General features: G+C 40.8%; 1 protein-coding gene across 1 annotated transcript in view; it reads right to left on the bottom strand.

Annotated features, from left to right (window-relative positions):
• The window catches only part of LOC121898416 (rho guanine nucleotide exchange factor 26-like), a 28,768-nt gene that overhangs the window by 7,559 nt on the left and 4,553 nt on the right, over nt 1-16,656 (bottom strand). The window contains exons 5-12 of the mRNA XM_042413465.1: nt 15,445-15,501; nt 14,732-14,892; nt 11,440-11,592; nt 11,112-11,241; nt 10,429-10,503; nt 10,193-10,282; nt 9,596-9,750; nt 2,480-2,689 (exon numbers count right to left, since the gene is read on the bottom strand). Of these exons, the coding sequence (XP_042269399.1) occupies nt 2,480-2,689; nt 9,596-9,750; nt 10,193-10,282; nt 10,429-10,503; nt 11,112-11,241; nt 11,440-11,592; nt 14,732-14,892; nt 15,445-15,501 (1,031 nt within the window). The remainder of the gene's footprint in view (nt 1-2,479; nt 2,690-9,595; nt 9,751-10,192; nt 10,283-10,428; nt 10,504-11,111; nt 11,242-11,439; nt 11,593-14,731; nt 14,893-15,444; nt 15,502-16,656) is intronic.

Genomic DNA, 16,656 nt, shown 5'->3' with positions numbered 1-16,656 from the left:
CTCATGTTGGTTTAGATCACTAAATTGGGATGAATGGACGGAGGAAGAGGAAGTTATTCTCTGGTCATTGAAAACAAAGAGCAGACACTGGCTGCCATCTAAAAGATGAGACGCGGCATTATGAAGAAGGGTCCGGGAGAGTGAAGTAACGGGCGGAGGGGGAGGGATAGTCGTGGGAAACAGCCGGATTAACAATGGGCCGCTGCTAGGCAACTGCTCAAACAATGCCTAGCAACTACTGTAACAATGGACAGTTGCCAGAGTGTCCTCTCCTCAGCTCATTCAGTACTACAGTGAGTGGAGCACTACACACACACACACACACACACACACACACACACATCATTACATCTCAGCCGAGGGCCCCAAACCCAAGCTATCAAAGGAGGGAGTCTAGGGGCTTTCCAGAACAACACACACACACACTAGACAGAAGGGGCGGTTAGAAGAGACTCCCTCATGTATACATGGACAAAACTAAAGGCTCAGCAGGCAGCACTTTGAAGTCATGTCACTCTGAACACCTCCTACACAGGCCCAGTGCAGTCACACTTAACACTATTACCTCAGTCACTTTGTCAATAGCTAAACCAATGTCAGTGGTCTTATTACTTTAGCTATCAAAAAACTATTATTTTTTTTAATAGCTATGGGGCAAACCCACACAATTGTGAATAAAAGATGTACAGCAAGTGAGCGTTTACCAAACTGGGAGCCAGGACCCCCAACAAGGGTCAAAGCATGAATCTAAGGACTGACTTTTCTCTCATCTTTGCTTTTTTCTTGTGAAATTCTATATGATTTTCCATATTCAGGCCTCTAAAAGATATTCACAGTTTGAGATGAAAAAAAAAGATGCTTCAACTATTGTTTGCAACTTATAGACATGCAACCTTTTATGTGGGGCTAAAAATGGATCATATAGGCTAGAAAGGTAGGTGATGTGTAAGAGTATCTTGTCTGGATTTGAAGTTTGAAACCTGCATCAGTTTTTTAAGTTACCACATTAAGGTGTTTCATTTCATTAAAAGGCTACTGATGCTACTCGTCACTGATATATTTCTGTTCCTGTTCAGCGGTTATGTGGTTTACTTTGTTCTGCTTTGAAAATAACTATTATTCTTTAAAAAAGTACCTAAGGTTAACACGTTTAATTATCATTGACTGACTCCCCTGTATTAAGAATTTACATTGTAAAGCTCTAATAATTTTTTAAGTAAAATGAAAGCTGAAACTCTTCGGGATTAAATCATTACACCCCTAGTGATGTGTGGCAAAATAACAGTATGTACTTAAGAATCATTGGGCTTTTCCTAGGAAGACTAGAAAAAAGATAGAAAGGACTTAAGAGCCATTTATTCTGTGTTTTGTACAGTGAAGTTGAAAACCGCAGCTTCTGTAATGAGAATGCAAAGGGAGGATCTAAAACTACAGAGGAATGAGGAGGAACAGGCTCTCTGCATATGAAAATACTCCATAACAAAGCCTTGAACCACAGCAAATAATTACAGTGAAAGCAGTGTGTACATATTTGTGTATGTGTGTGCACAAGTTCATTAACAATTGCTAACCAGAACAAATAAACCCTCTATGTAGCCCAATATATGACAGGTCCTCTTTGTTTGTGTGGGTTATATAATCTATCTAAACAACACAGCTTTTCAGTCTATTTACCGTACAACGAGAGATTGGATTGGAGGTTTGGTTTGAGCTTTACCAACATAGCCAAAGGCATGAATCAGAATCAAGAAACTTCAAAACATCTGACTCTATTTATAGGTCTGATGTGTGAGTAATCATTTACGCTGCACATGCATCATATTATATTTACAACCAGTTTGACTTCAAACAAAGGAAGTTGCTTTCCTCAGAATAGATCACTGGGTTGGAAGACGCTCAGTCAACAAAACAATCATCTCTGGAACAGTCGATCTACATTACAGTAAGACTGCAGACGCAATGACTGTACAACGGACTAATAAACTGCATTTCCTAGGTGACATTAAAAACAAGCGGTGAGACTAAGGCCATTCTTTGAGAATAGATGTAACAACATATCCCTGTGACCTGTAATGAGACAAAGAAATAAGAGCTAAGGAAAGTGGGGTAAAGGGATTTTCTTACTTCATGTTAGAAAGCATATTAGAGCGCATACAGGGAAGATAAGGGAGTAGGAATCTGTTTCAGGGAACAGAGAGAGACCTGAGCTATTTCTTACAGAGACAAGCAATCAGACAGAAATACTGAGACTCACTCTGCTGTCTTCTATTAGACTAGAAAGGACATTGCTGGACTGGAAACATATGTTATGAGTGCCCTTGCCTATAAATATGTATGTAAAAAGATAAAGGTTGTGTAGGAGGAAGAAATGATTAACCTGATACTTCACAGCAGATCTCATAAATCTGTAACTATAATGTAAGTGAAACATAAAAAGTACCTATAGGAGGGACAAAAGGTTACAGAATAAAGTACTCACAGCAACTCTGTCCCCAGGATCATGGTCACCTTTTCACCAGAGTGGTTGCTACGGAAACGCAGTCGGAAGAGATGGTTGGCGCCGGTCTGCCGTGAGCTCAGCATGCTGGTGGTGCTTCTGACCGGTGACAGGTTGAGATCCTCGGGCTGGCAGGAACCCACCCAGATCTGGTCCCTGAGAGCGTAGTCTATCACAGAGTAACTCTCCTCACTGAAAGACACACAGGGAGAGAAAACTTTCATGAAAATTCACCTCATGTGTTTAAGATGGCATCACTGCTCATAATTAATGGCCTTCGACCAATTCAAATCAAGTCAGATTTATTGTCATGGACATTTTTGGTGATGGAGGCCCTGATATGAGACAAGTGAATCTTTGTTGTGGTTTAATTAGGGAAGAAAAAATATTTTCACATCCTAAGGTGACATTAACTGCAAGAGCATTCAGATACATATTGAGAGAAAATAACAGTTCTCCTATTGCAACACACGCATACAGAGCTGTATAGCTACATCTGTGTAGTTACTGTATGCTGTAAGATACAGACTGAATGTTATCTCTACACAAACACTCATACTGTCGCTTCAGTGGAAAACTGAATGTGGCAGTCAAATGAACAAAAACACTGCTCCTCGAACTGTACCACCAGCCAACACAGATGGAAAAAAAACAAACTAGACTATGTCTTTTAACATTGTAATTTCAAGTATAAATATTCTGTAAGTCTGGTCCAAATATTAGGCAGGTTTTTATTCAGACATAAAATAACTGTGGATTCAAATTCAGAAACCTTTGTCCAAACAGTTTTACAAACAGAATGATTTAATCAAAGGTTTACCCATTTTTAAGCACTGTAATGGTTTATTTGTGGTTGTAATAGTTATGGTTTGTAGAAAGCCCCAATCAACAACTGGTGTAATGCATCCATCCAACCCAACTACAGTCTGCATTCCTGTTACTGCGCTGACATGGACATGGCACACCACTAAACAACTGGGGCTTTAATAAAAATATACTATGTTGTTGTTTGCATAGTATTATATTCAATCAAAATGTTTATATGATGATTAAAATGTTTAAAGAAACTCATATCTGCCATGACAACATTAATTATTGGTCATGTGTCTCAGGATTTTTTTTCTTATTGCTAATTAATTCAGAACAAATCCTCAAATATTTATTTGGAAAATTTGCCAAAGTTGAAACTGAATATGAAATACATATGCTTGTTATTTTGTACACACTACACCATCCATCCATCCACTCACTCACAAATTTAAAGTTACTGTTTTCAGGAGAGCTCTAGTTTCTTGGTCCCTCAGCACTTAAACCCCTGAGAGGCTAAAGATCATGTGCTTAATCAAATTCACCTGAATTAATAAATCAGCTGTCACATTATGTCTCAGACTCTGTGCCAGTCAAAAGTCAAAAACATTAAGCTGTCTACATAGCCTTATGCTAAATCACATGCTGCCACCTGGTTTCTTTAGTACATGCCTACATTTCCCATGAGTACCTTTACCTGAGCATGACCCCATCCATGCCTAACAGTACACACAGTTAGTTAGAAACATCTGGAGCCAATTGTGAAACATGGGACTTTTAATGCAGCATAAACTAGGAGAAAAGGAATGTGTGTGTGTTTTCATAGTGCTCCGAAGAACAGAAGCTTAAGTCCTGCCCACATGTGTTTTATCAGCCTGAAACTGAAACAGCAGCCAAGCTGAGAAGCTACTGGAACTAGCTTCTTGTAAGCCAACATGTCCATTAGAATACGCATACATGCTGTACACACACACACAAGCAGGGACAAAGGTAGCACTTAAACAAACAAGAGAGAACAGTGTAACTGTCCATGTCTTACTGTCTCTTCCTTTCACTCACACACACAGACTCTGGACTTTGGGGTCATGACTAGTTGAAGAATCCAGTCACGGTTGGGAGGTTCTCAACAAGGTTCAACTGTTACCCATCAGCCACCTATTGTCCACCAATCAATCAAGTTAAGCCTATTGGCCACAACCAATTAGACTTGATGGAGGAGACAGAAAGTACAGATAAAGGCTGAGGGAGTTGAGAGGAAAGAAAGAGCAGACTGAAACAAATAGAAAATGCAAGAAAGTGAAACGGTATGTGCTAAAGCTGCATCCAATTGTAACCACAAACTGCTCTCTGCATCAAATATGAAGGTGGAGCCAGGAACCGGTTAGTTTAGCTTAGCCTAAAATGTGGAAACGGGTGCAAACAACTAGACAGGCTCTAGTGTCCCCCTTTAAAACCACAAAGTGTCATTTTTGTACTATGGTTTTTGTACAACTGAAATGGAGAGATATACCTTGGGACAGAGCCAGGCTAGCCGTTTCACCCTGTTTTCAGTCTTCATGCTAAGCTACAAGCTAACCATCTGCTGACTCCAGCTTCATATTGAACGCAGAAGCAAAGTATAGATCTTCTCATCTAATTCTCGACAAAAAAGTGTATTTTCCCAAATGTCGAACTACTCCTTTAACTTATTTTCAATCAGCTTTACTAAACTATAGATTTATCACAGTTCCTGAGCAAAGCTTACATGGGAGTAAAAGTCTTGAAGTCTATTTGTACCACAAGAATGCTTGCCGAATTTTGTTCCTGACAGCCCTACAGGTAAAATGCCTGGAATGCCATTTACATGACACTGGGGAATGAGATGGGATGGGTGTGGAATCTGCATGCTTGTGGGGTGAGTTCTTGCATATATAAGTGGATGAGTATACAGTGTTGGATTATTATTAAATAGAGGAGTGAAAGTAGGAAATAGCTGGTATGTCCTATGTCAGAATATGGGAGACAGCCATTAAAAACTGAAATAATGGCTGAAAGAAACCCCATCTAGTGAGGCCTGATCACCAGCTTCTTACACTGAAACAAACACACAAACTGTCTGGAATGAAAATAACACCGCTGTTAGAGATAGCACAGGCATCTACCACACGTCATCACATCTGTGCCAGCTGCCATCCAACCAGTGTACAACCAGTTCTACAGCACGCAGGCAGAACTAACACAAATCATCAGATTAGAAGATACCGAGATAGGACTCCAAGTCAAGCATGGAGTCAAGACATGCGCACACACAGGGTTAGAGAAAAATGTCCTGGTGCAAAGTGTTGAGACTGTGGCATAGTCAAACAAACAGAGGGAGGAAAAAAAGTGTTAGAATTATAGACTTGCACGCATACACAATGACTGACAAAAAACCCGCTGAGATATGACTACCAAAAAGAAAAGGGAAAGCACAGGGAGAAAAAAACAAAGAGAGAAGACAGAGATGAAAACCTCAACAATACTGAATGTTTAGATGATGCCCAGCATCACACAGGAAAAAGAGGGAGGGGGGGTGGGGGGGGTGAAGATGAGAGAGGAGCCAGCTGGTGTGGACTGTGGAGTGTTATGTAAGTGTTCCTGTGAACCAGAGTGCAGCAGCTCAACACTTTCCCACTGCGTGACAATAGCACAGTCTGACATGGGTTTAGTTTCCAATAACCAGCTCCATTTTGGATCTAGTTCAAAGTTAACAAAATAAGCAAATTTGTTATCCTCAGGGTCTAACAAATCTCTTATTGAATAATTTATCTTCTCTCCTCTTTATAATTAGCAAAGGGCAATGTACTGACAAAAACTGAGGTTTAGACCTTTGAATGTCAAACTTTTTATTATTTTCCATGTCAATTAATCTGATGATTTTTTTCTTGAATACTTGATTAGTTACCCAGTCTATTAAATGTCATCACAGTTTCCCAGAGTCCAAGGGGACATCTTCAAATGTCTTGTTTTGTCTGACCAACAGTCCAAATCCAAAGATATTCAATTTACCAACAGCAAATATTCATATTTGAGAAGCTGAGACCAGTGAATGTTTGGCATTTTTGCTTAAAAATGACTTAAATGATTATCAAAATAGTTGCCGTTTAATTTTCTGTCAATCAATAAACAACCCCAAATCAGAAAAAGTTGGGACGATATGTTAAATTAAAATTAAAACTGAAAACAGTGATTTGTAAATCATCTTTGACCTGTATTACATTGAAAACAATACAACAGCACATTATTTGATGTTTTACCTCATCAATTTGATTGTTTTTTCAAAATAAACACTTATTTCAATTTTGATTCTTACATCATATTTCAAAAAAAGTTGGGACAGTAAAGCATTTACCACTTTGTGACGTTGCCAATCCTTTTCACAACACTTGAAAGACATTAAGGGACTGAAGACACTAAATACTGAAGCGTTTCAGGTGTAATTTTGTCCCATTCTTCCTGCAAGTCTTAAGGTGTGCAATGGTATAAGATCTTCGTTGTCACATTTTGCGTTTCAAAATGTGCCACACATTCTCTATTGGGGAGAGTTCCCGACTGCAGGCAGGCCAGTCCAGCACCCGCACCCGCTTCTTCCGCAGCCATGCCTTTGTAATTTGCAGAATGTGGTTCTGCATTGTCTTGTTGAAATATGCATGGGTGTCCCTGGAAAAGATGTCGTCTTGAAGGCTCCAAAGTCTCTATGTACTTCCAGCATTAATGGTGCCATCACAGAAGTGTAAGTTACCTTCGCCAAGGGCACTGACTCAACCCCATACCATGACAGACCCTGGCTTTTGGACTTGTTGCTGGTAATAGTCTGGATGTGGATGGTCCTTTTCTTCTTCGGTACAGAGCACATGGCGTCCATTTCTTCCAAAAAAGTTCTGAAACACTGATTCGTCTGACCACAATACACGTTTCCACTGTGTGATGGTCCATCTCAGATGCCTCTGAGCCCAGAGAAGTCAATGGACACGGTTAACATAAGGCTTCCTTTTGGCAAAGTAAAGTTTTAACTGGCATTTGTGGATGTAACTACATATTGTAGTGATTGATAAAGGTTTGCCAAAGTAATCCTGAGCCCATGTGGTTATATTGTTTATAGATGAATGACAGTTCTTGATGCAGTGCCATCTGAGGGATCGGAGATCATGGTTATTCAGCTTAGGCTTGTGTCCTTGCCCTTTACGCACTGAAATTCCTCCAGATTTCCTTGAATCTTTTAATTATGTTATACACCATAGAAGTTGAAATATCCAAATTCATTCCTACCTTTCTTTGAGGAACATTGTTTTTAAACATTTCAATAATTTTCTCAAGCATATGTTGGCAAACTGGCGATCCTCGGCCCATCTTTGCTCCTAAAGGACTAGGCCTTTCCTGGATGCTGCTTTTGTACCAAATCATGATTACAATCACCAGTTGACATCACCTGTTTCAAATCCCATAGTTATTTAATTATTTTACCCCATCACTAGTCCCAAACTACCCCCGTCCCAATTTTTTTTGGAATGTGTTGCAGGCCTGAATGGCAGGAATGGATATACATTTACACATGAAATGAAGTTGACCAGACAAAACATGGAATATTTTGTGTTCATACTGTCTGCAATGAAAAACAAGTCAAAGTAAATTTAGAAATCACTGCTTTCTTTTTTTATTTGTATTTTCCATACAATCCCAACTTTTTCTGAGTTGGATTGTAAAAAATTCAGATTAGATGCGCAGATACAATACTAGATTCAGATTCAATGAAATGCTATTGAACCCCAACCACAGACAGCCTACTAACCTTGTAGGATCCACAATAGCATACACATTTGTGAAATATAGGCCTATAAAACAGAAAATATTCTAAGGTCATAGGTATGTTTTTTCCTCCTCTGCGTAAGTGCTGTTTCTTTGACCTTTTCACCCCTTCCTTCTGGTTTTGAATGTATTCCTTGACGTTAATGAAAAATGAGACAAAAAGAAACTGAAGGGATTCAGACCCACAAGATTATTGCATTTGGCAACAAAGCGTGGTGATTGTACGCCATCTACCCCACACTATCCCAGTCATAATGACAAGGGTAAGAGCTATTATACCATTATGTCTAGGAGGTTGGTGACCTGGCGGTGCCTGGCTAGCCCTGTGTACCCCTGGTGTGTTTTTGTTTTGATTACTGCAGATGGAGTGCAGTAGAGTAGCGTGCCACAGCAGTGCTCCAGCACTCCCCGCAGTACAAACCAATATTATAACAGCTTCTCTCATTCAAACACACGCATGGATACACACTCTGATTCCGTAGAACTCCCTTTCCCAAATCACTCTTCCAAACACAGGCCTGACACCACACACTGCTGGAGTCTGCTGTCCCGGATCAGATTCCCAGAAAAATATCTTATGGAATGTTTCTTTTCTTTCTTTTTTTTCATGATTCTTAGGAATTCTGAGTCTGCGAGTCATGGGACAATCAGTTCCAGACAGAGTGGGAGATGAACGGGAAGAGATTTTTTTGGAAAAAATAGACACAGTTGTATGTGCACATTCACACTAAACACACATAAATGAAAACCACATCATTTCAAGGAAGTCCTCTTTATGGCTTGCTTCATGCTGTTGCCTAAAACTAGAGGAAACAGGGGAGGGTGAAGGGGGGCGGGGGTGCAAAGGCGACCCACTGACAGGGTTGACAATGAGCGGTTCTGCTAGCTTTCGATGATTCATGGCACTGGGACATGTTGAAACCTTGACAACATTCAGAAAAACAGGCTCAGATTCATAATGCCAAGTCGCAGCAGGTTCAGGTAACTGCACCTGTTCAGCTTAATAAACACACCCAGAGGGTGGGGCAGGGTGGAAGCTGAGGGAGGGCATTGTGGGAGATCAGTCTGATTGCACAGTGTATCTGCGGGTGCCGGTCCCTCTCAGCTTTCTAAAATCTTATCAGCCCTGCTGATAATGACCTCACACGGTTACTGTGAGCCTTGTTTCTATTGATTTCATTTCTAATATTTCAATTGTTTTTCAACTGAACAGGCTCATATCCCAAGACAAGTTCAAATAGAGAAGATGATATCACTCACCCTATTCTTAGGATCTTGGCCTTTGCGGTTCATACACTCACATACATTGAAAACTAAGGGCTCATGGTTGCACTTTAACCCTCAACATGTCAGAACAGGTGAGTTATGTTCAAAGCCTGCACCCCAAGGCCACACTCACATCAGCTAAATCAAAACATAGTCTGCCTGCCCTGTCCGACAGTTTGCTGAAATTTTGGATAGGCTTACCTCTTCTTTCTAGTGACAATGAGGACGTCGTTGAAGAGGAAGAAATAGACCTGTTGCCGTGACGTCCGCTTGAGGAAGATACCGTTGTCCTCCACAAAGGCTGTCAGCTCCCCTCTCTTCACCATCCACCTGGATGATGAGACCAGGGGGAAAGGCTGGAGGGACACAAAAAGAAAGAAAACATTGATTAAAGTAAAGCATTTTGAAATGTCTGTAATGTTGGTGCTGTCAATAAATGCTAAAATCACAATTGTGTGTGTGTGTGCGCATGTGTGAACAGCTGGCTATGCAGACAAGAGAATATGTTTGGAAGACATCTGTTAATCCCAAATGTACCAACAGCTATTTCCCACACTAAGAAACACTTAAGCCTGCCAAGCTTTGTGTGCATTATGTGTACAGATACTCGGTGGTGTGTACACTATGTTGTATTACAGCATCTGCATGTGTGAACATGTCATTGCATGACTGCATTAGGTCATGCTTTACATGGTTGTTACTTACATGTTCAGTTTTTAACCAGATGTATGTTTTATTAAAAACATATAACCAGAACGCAAGTGTGTATCACTTTGATGTATTTCATGTCATCCATACCTTGATCTTGAAGTCCAGCTGAGAGTTGATAGTGTACATCATCTCTGTTCTCTCCATTGTGCGAGCTCCTTCATTACACTTTCTTACCACCTGCTCAAACACACACATACACACACAGATACTGTCAGTGATTGATTCGCTCAAATTTAACAAGAACAAGAGAGGCAAGAAATCAGCTGTTTTTGGCCCAAATACCTCACCAACATATGACATTGTAACTCCGTAAATCCACTGACCTTGCTGACTGCTTGTAAAGCCTTCTTACATTCTTCATATTGTGCAGAGTCTTTCGGTGTCTTCTGACAAATTGTCTGCAAAAGACGAGGTCAGGGCACAAATCAGTCACACTGATTTATATCTTAAAAAAAAAACAACCCACTTAAAATGTATTAATGCACAAAGACCCACAACAATTCATTGCACCGATGCAGGCGTCAATTCAAACTACACTACACTCTAGAAAAGCCTAATACAATATTTATGCCTAAAAGGAAGCTGTGGGAAGAAATGAATTGAAACCAAACTTTCTCAGGATCCAAAAGCCTCCAAGTGTACAAGCATAAACCCCAGAGTCCCTTGAGAGACACGGAAGATGGGAGAGAGAGGGGGATGAAAGTAGAGCAAGAGAGAGGAAGAGAGGGAGGCACAGTGGGGACAGAATAATGTGGTGCCAAAAGAAGCATGAAACTAAAGGAGAAAAACCATTAAAAAGGAAGAAAGAGAAGTTAAATCAGTTAAGAAAATGAAGGAATGATGTAAGGTCACACCAACATCTCTGAGGTTAGTAAGCTGAAAGGCAGAAAGAGAACACGCCCTGTGTATAGTTAGTTAGGCCAGTATGAATAAACAAACTATTGTGCAAGAGTCAAAGTCTTGTTATTCTAAAGCTCATGCTACTGTATGACTTAAATGCGCTCACATCCATAAGCAGGGGCAGGCGAGTGATCCTCTGCATAGGCAGGATGAGGAAGGAGATCATGGGGAGGTTCCTGCAGTCTGGGTGGCCCTCTATTCTGGTCAGCACCTCCTTGAATGCTGGATTCTTGGACCTGCAAGGCGAGAAGAGAGAGGGGGCATGGGCAATTGGAGAGAGGAGTAACTTGATGATACACAGAAAGAAAGAAGAAAAAATGAGCGGGAGGAAGAGCAAACTCCCTTGTTCAAAGTGTCAGAACAGTCATGTTGGATCAAATCCAGAAAAGATATGATAAGAACATCTGTTTGTGCGTGTTTGAGAAGTCACTCACACAAGCCTCTGCAGGGTTCTCTGCTGGTACACCTCATTGGAGCAGTATGTGACATAAGGATCAAAGTTGGACTGCGCATGCTTGCAAAAGATGTCGCTGATGTCGTCGATCACAATGTTCTGTTGGTGTTTTTCCTCCAGTTCCTTAAAAAACCTAAACACAGGAGTGGCAGTAAATGAATAAGGGTTAGCATGTCAAGCGATTCATGCCATTCATGGCAACAGCTTTAGTCAGACACATCAAATCATGAGTCAACCCACACCGGGGAGAATATAGGATACAATGACATATACCGAGTCAGCAGGGAAGGAAGCGCTGCCAACACCTTTCTTCTAAAGCCGCTGTAAGATCACAAAAGAGGAATTCCACGCCTCTTAAAATAGACATAGCCTACCATTAACCATAACACAGAGGGTTTTCCTCTTCCTGAGCACCACCAGATGGCTGGGTTAACGGCACGCCACATGGCCAACTTCAAGCGAGTAAGTGTTTTTGCGTGTGTGATCCAAGGTGACAAACAGGAAGGTGTCACACAGACACAGGACGCTGACCTTGACCGATTGGATGGAGTTTGAGCTGATCTGCAAAAGCACCTCTAGTACCCCCAAAACCACCCCACCCCGCCCTACACTGCACACACACACACTGTGCTGTGACTATCTATGGGAAACAATGCTTTTTGTGTCCATACCTGACCCAGTGATCTCTGAACTGTAACCCTCCTAGTGAGGACATGAGCGCGCAGGATAACAGAAAACACACACACACATGTTGCCCTGTCCTCTGGTCTATATCCTAATTCGGGGCTTTAACAGGTCAAGGATGCTCAAGTACAGGCTGTGCTCCCTCCTGGGGGAAAACTCGCTGACCCCGATAACAGCATGCTATCATGGGAGGAGGTCGAGGGAGAGGAGTTAAATCAGGGGTGACAGGGTTGTAAAAAACAAAATGCATGCTCCTTCAGGGATATGCACTCTGTGTTGCAGTATACCTCTCAATTACAGTGTGTTGTTGCAGTTATAATGTATGTTATGGTAGTAAATGAGGTATGTCATATCCTGAGGCTGCTAGTGAAATACAATCAGTAACATACCTGCATGTGAAATACTCAGCAGACCTCCCACTCACTATCAAACACAGAAGCCTGCAGGTGTAGTGATATTTCTGCTATTTTCCTGAAGAGGGTAAACTCAAAGCTTGACTATCTGTTTCAAGTAAAACATCTTGTTTAACCAGAGCTACAGGCCATTTTATATATCCTACGATCTGCTTTCCCTACATCTCTCTGTCGTCCACTCTCCTCCCTGGAGCTATGCGGGGCTAAGTATTTAGATGGAGAGGGGAAAGTATTGTATTAATGTGTGTGGCCTGTGAATAGGAATGAGTAGAAAGAGGGGCTACAGCATGTCTGAACACAGGGAGGAATTTACACATAGCCACATTCAAGCAAAGTGGAAATAAGCCGTGAAATGAATGTGTAGACACAATCTACAATTTGTCAATCCACATCTAGCTAATAAGCTATGAAAATGAGGAGTAAAATTTCCCTCCTGTTAATGGAGTTAAGTCATATAGATGTCACATCACATACTGTATACAAGGGGTGAAATCAAGGGGGGTCAACAACGGGGCTGCCATCCTGACATGGAATCCTTGAGCAAATGTCATGAACAGTTGCACAAGGGAAGCTGTGAAAGCTCTGCATGTATGCACACACACACACACACACACACACACACACACACACACACACACACACACACACACACACACACACACACACACACACACACACACACACACACACACACACACACACACACACACACACACACACACACATCTTCTCTGGGACAGCAATGATAAAATGAAATCTCTTTAAATGGTCTTAAAAATTCTTTTCATTCTTACATTTTTTAGCCCTGTGTAAACTTAAACCCTTGGCAACAGAAAGACAAAGGCTAGTTTAACCTCATTTCATGCTTAGATTTATTGAACTTCGAGTTTCCAGCACACCCCTTGATTAAGGGGCCACATTTTAAAATAAGAGAGCAGGGTTAATATATTCAGACCACTCACTGGATTCAACTTGGCTACACTGCTGCACCTCACAATTATCTATTGTATATCAAAATGTTACTCTGTCTTGGTTGTAATATCAACTCTGTTTTTCTTTCAGAATAACCCCAAAAAATTGGTAACAACTTGTTGGCAGAGTAGGTTCAGCCAAACTGGAGCTATGGGAGGGTGAAAGTGTGAAAAGAATGTGAACCTTGGACTAACTGTGGAGTCTTATAGAAGCGACAATTTCACAGAAGGACATGAGACTGAAAGCCACAGTAAACAGTGATTTCAGAGCAGGACCTGAGGCCATTATCATAATGAAAACTGACCTTTAAGAAGAACCTGAGAATATTCTCAATTACATCATAGTTTCACCAGAGGCCATTATCATAATGAATAGTAATATCATTAAACAAAAAACATGATATAATAGTTAAACCAGAGAAAGAGCATACTAAGGTCAGAAATTTCTCCTGTCAATTATTTGTAGAAATAATGGAGCCTGGTCCAACACAGTAATCACTGAGGCAGCACAGTTTCAACCAGTCTCAACTGGCAAGGCCTTTAATGCATGCATCAGAGTTTCCATCAGTTGAAATGATTCTTAAAAGTTCATAGTTACCTGGTCATGAATGTCATTAAACAGTCCACATGCATACACAATAAATCATGATGGACACAAAAACTCGGAGGGGTCATAGAGACAATCACATTTACGTCAAGACACTTATAAAAAACAAACAATACAGACACATCCAGCCTGCCGTTGAGTTCTCTCAGGCAGTGAGGAATGTTCACGTTGACAATGCAACTGTAATCAGGCTAAATTGTTCTTTTGTTCTTTCATTGCCCATCGCTTCTTCCCAGGTTCTGTTTTCTGTCAATTGACACGTGACCACACATACAACCAGAAAACAGCTGCCTTCCCGCAATCCAAACAACTCTGACTGAGGGTAGAACGTCAGGCTGAAAGAATGAGTAAAGGCTGTTTACAGATACACCTCACATGGAAGGAGTGCGGTCTACCAACTGTTAAGTGCAGTTAAGTGAGGAATTATCCACCTCATTAGCTAAAACCAAATACCACAAACACTGACACATTATTGGGGAACATGTAGGCCAAGTCTCAAAATACCAACCAGCATGCAAAAGCAAGCTCTTTTTACCATTCTGCTAACACCAAAAAAAGTCCTATAAACAAACTATAATACCATAATGTCACACTTACTTTTTGCTAGCCTCACAGACATCAGTGATGTTTGAGAAAAGGTGGTGGTGTTCAGTCTTGGTCATAGCCTCGCTGAGCTCTGCCGAGTTCTTGAACATGCGAATCAGGATCTCCAGACTGTGGAGGTAGGAGTGCTCTGAAGAAATCACCTCAAATATGGCCTAATGAAGGGCGAGAGAGAGAGAGAGAGACAGGAGAAAAGAAGAGAGTGAAGATGTAGGGGATAGAAATGAGGGGATTCTTCATGTTTGTGTTTTGTTTACAATCTACAATTCGTTCAGTCAATTTGTGACTTTGTGTTATTAAGTTACCCCACTGGGTTCTGACTCACTCTCTGCTGCCTGTTCTCTACTATTTTTGGAACGCTATTAAATAATACAATACAGAAAGTTACATAAACCTGTCAATCAATTTAGAGATTCTCGTCATCAGTCTCTTCATTCTTAATATGACGCAGGTGAATAATTGTGCTTCTCCTCCCCTTTACGGTGCATTTACTTTTAAGATAAAATCGACTGTAAAGCATGTTTCCTGCTGTACTCCTTTAATGGGTTTTTTATTGGTCTAGTGGAGTTTACAGAAACCAAATGGACAGCTATACTCCCCCAAAGCTTGGTAACTCTTAACATAGCATCTATGTGTCCCAAAATTTGATTATACTCATGAGGGCCAAACCGCTGTGAACCAAATTAAGCGTAACATATAATTCATACCTCCTGTCTTTTGCGTTCTTCCTGACTCATCCGGTTAGACAGGCCACTTTTCTTTACCTAAACAGAAAAAAAACAATTTGTGAAAAAAAAAGTTTGAAAAGCACGATTTTAAGAGTCCTTACAAAAAGATTTCAAATGAAACGTCACACTTGTTTGACTACTTTTAGGTTTTCTCAGGTCAGGGGCCATTTGCATTTATAGCACGGGTGGGTGTGTGTGTGTGTGTGTTTGTGACGACTGTTGTGCTGACACACAATGACAGGAGCACTTTGCATACCACACTGAATAGGAGGCCAATGAAGTTGTAGAAAACAGGAAAAGAAAGACCCTCATTGAATAAAGAGGCACATGGCGAGAGTAGAAATTGGAACTTATCCACAGAACTCTAAAGGTAAAATTGGCAGCTCTTGTGCTCACTGTGAAAGTGTAATTTGGCTGAAAGCATACAGAAAGTGTATGCTCGTGTTGGTATGTATGTGGCTGGTCTGATTTCATCCGGAGATGTTTGACAATTGAAACAAAGCAATTTTCTGGAATTGACTGGGTGTGGAGTGCTATTAAATTAATCAGGCTTTGGCTTTGACAGAGTGAAGGTACGGTTGAATAAGAAGTATGCCTCCATCTTATGTTTCACAAAATATAACTAATTTGACCTGGGGCACATTCAGATCATACATGCAGGGAGAAGATCATCTTTCCCTACTTCCACTTCCTTCTCACCCTGTTTTGGTATAAAGACACAGAGAAGTGATACTGCTCCTGAAGGAGCCTTCCTTCTCTCTAGTATCAGCCCTGCAGCCCTTGTCAAACACCGAGAACAAACAAACCTGCAGCAGACCAAACATCTCTTGTGGTTCATCCTTTCCATTCCTCTCACACATAAATCTGTTTGATTATTTCTTGCTCCTACTTTCCCTTTTTCCAAACCATTTATCCACGATATCAGCAAGATCAGCTATCACTAAAAGACTGTTTTTATTGTTAGAGCAGCCAACTGAACTTTACCCTGCCTTGCAGTATCACTGGGTGTAACTGAAACACAATCACTTAAGTATCGTTATTCAATAGCAATTTATCCATTCCTTTTTTTAAGCTTGGGTTCTTGTTTCCTTGTTTTAAGCACAACAAAACAAACAAAACTTCAGGCAAACTTTAGCACCATGTGAGGAAGTTCAGTAGCTCCACTTTTTGAAACTACAGGCAATAATTCCT

Source organism: Thunnus maccoyii, chromosome 6 (assembly GCF_910596095.1).
Source record: "Thunnus maccoyii chromosome 6, fThuMac1.1, whole genome shotgun sequence".
Classification (NCBI taxonomy): domain Eukaryota; kingdom Metazoa; phylum Chordata; class Actinopteri; order Scombriformes; family Scombridae; genus Thunnus; species Thunnus maccoyii.
This window is presented reverse-complemented; position numbering and strand designations above follow the sequence as displayed.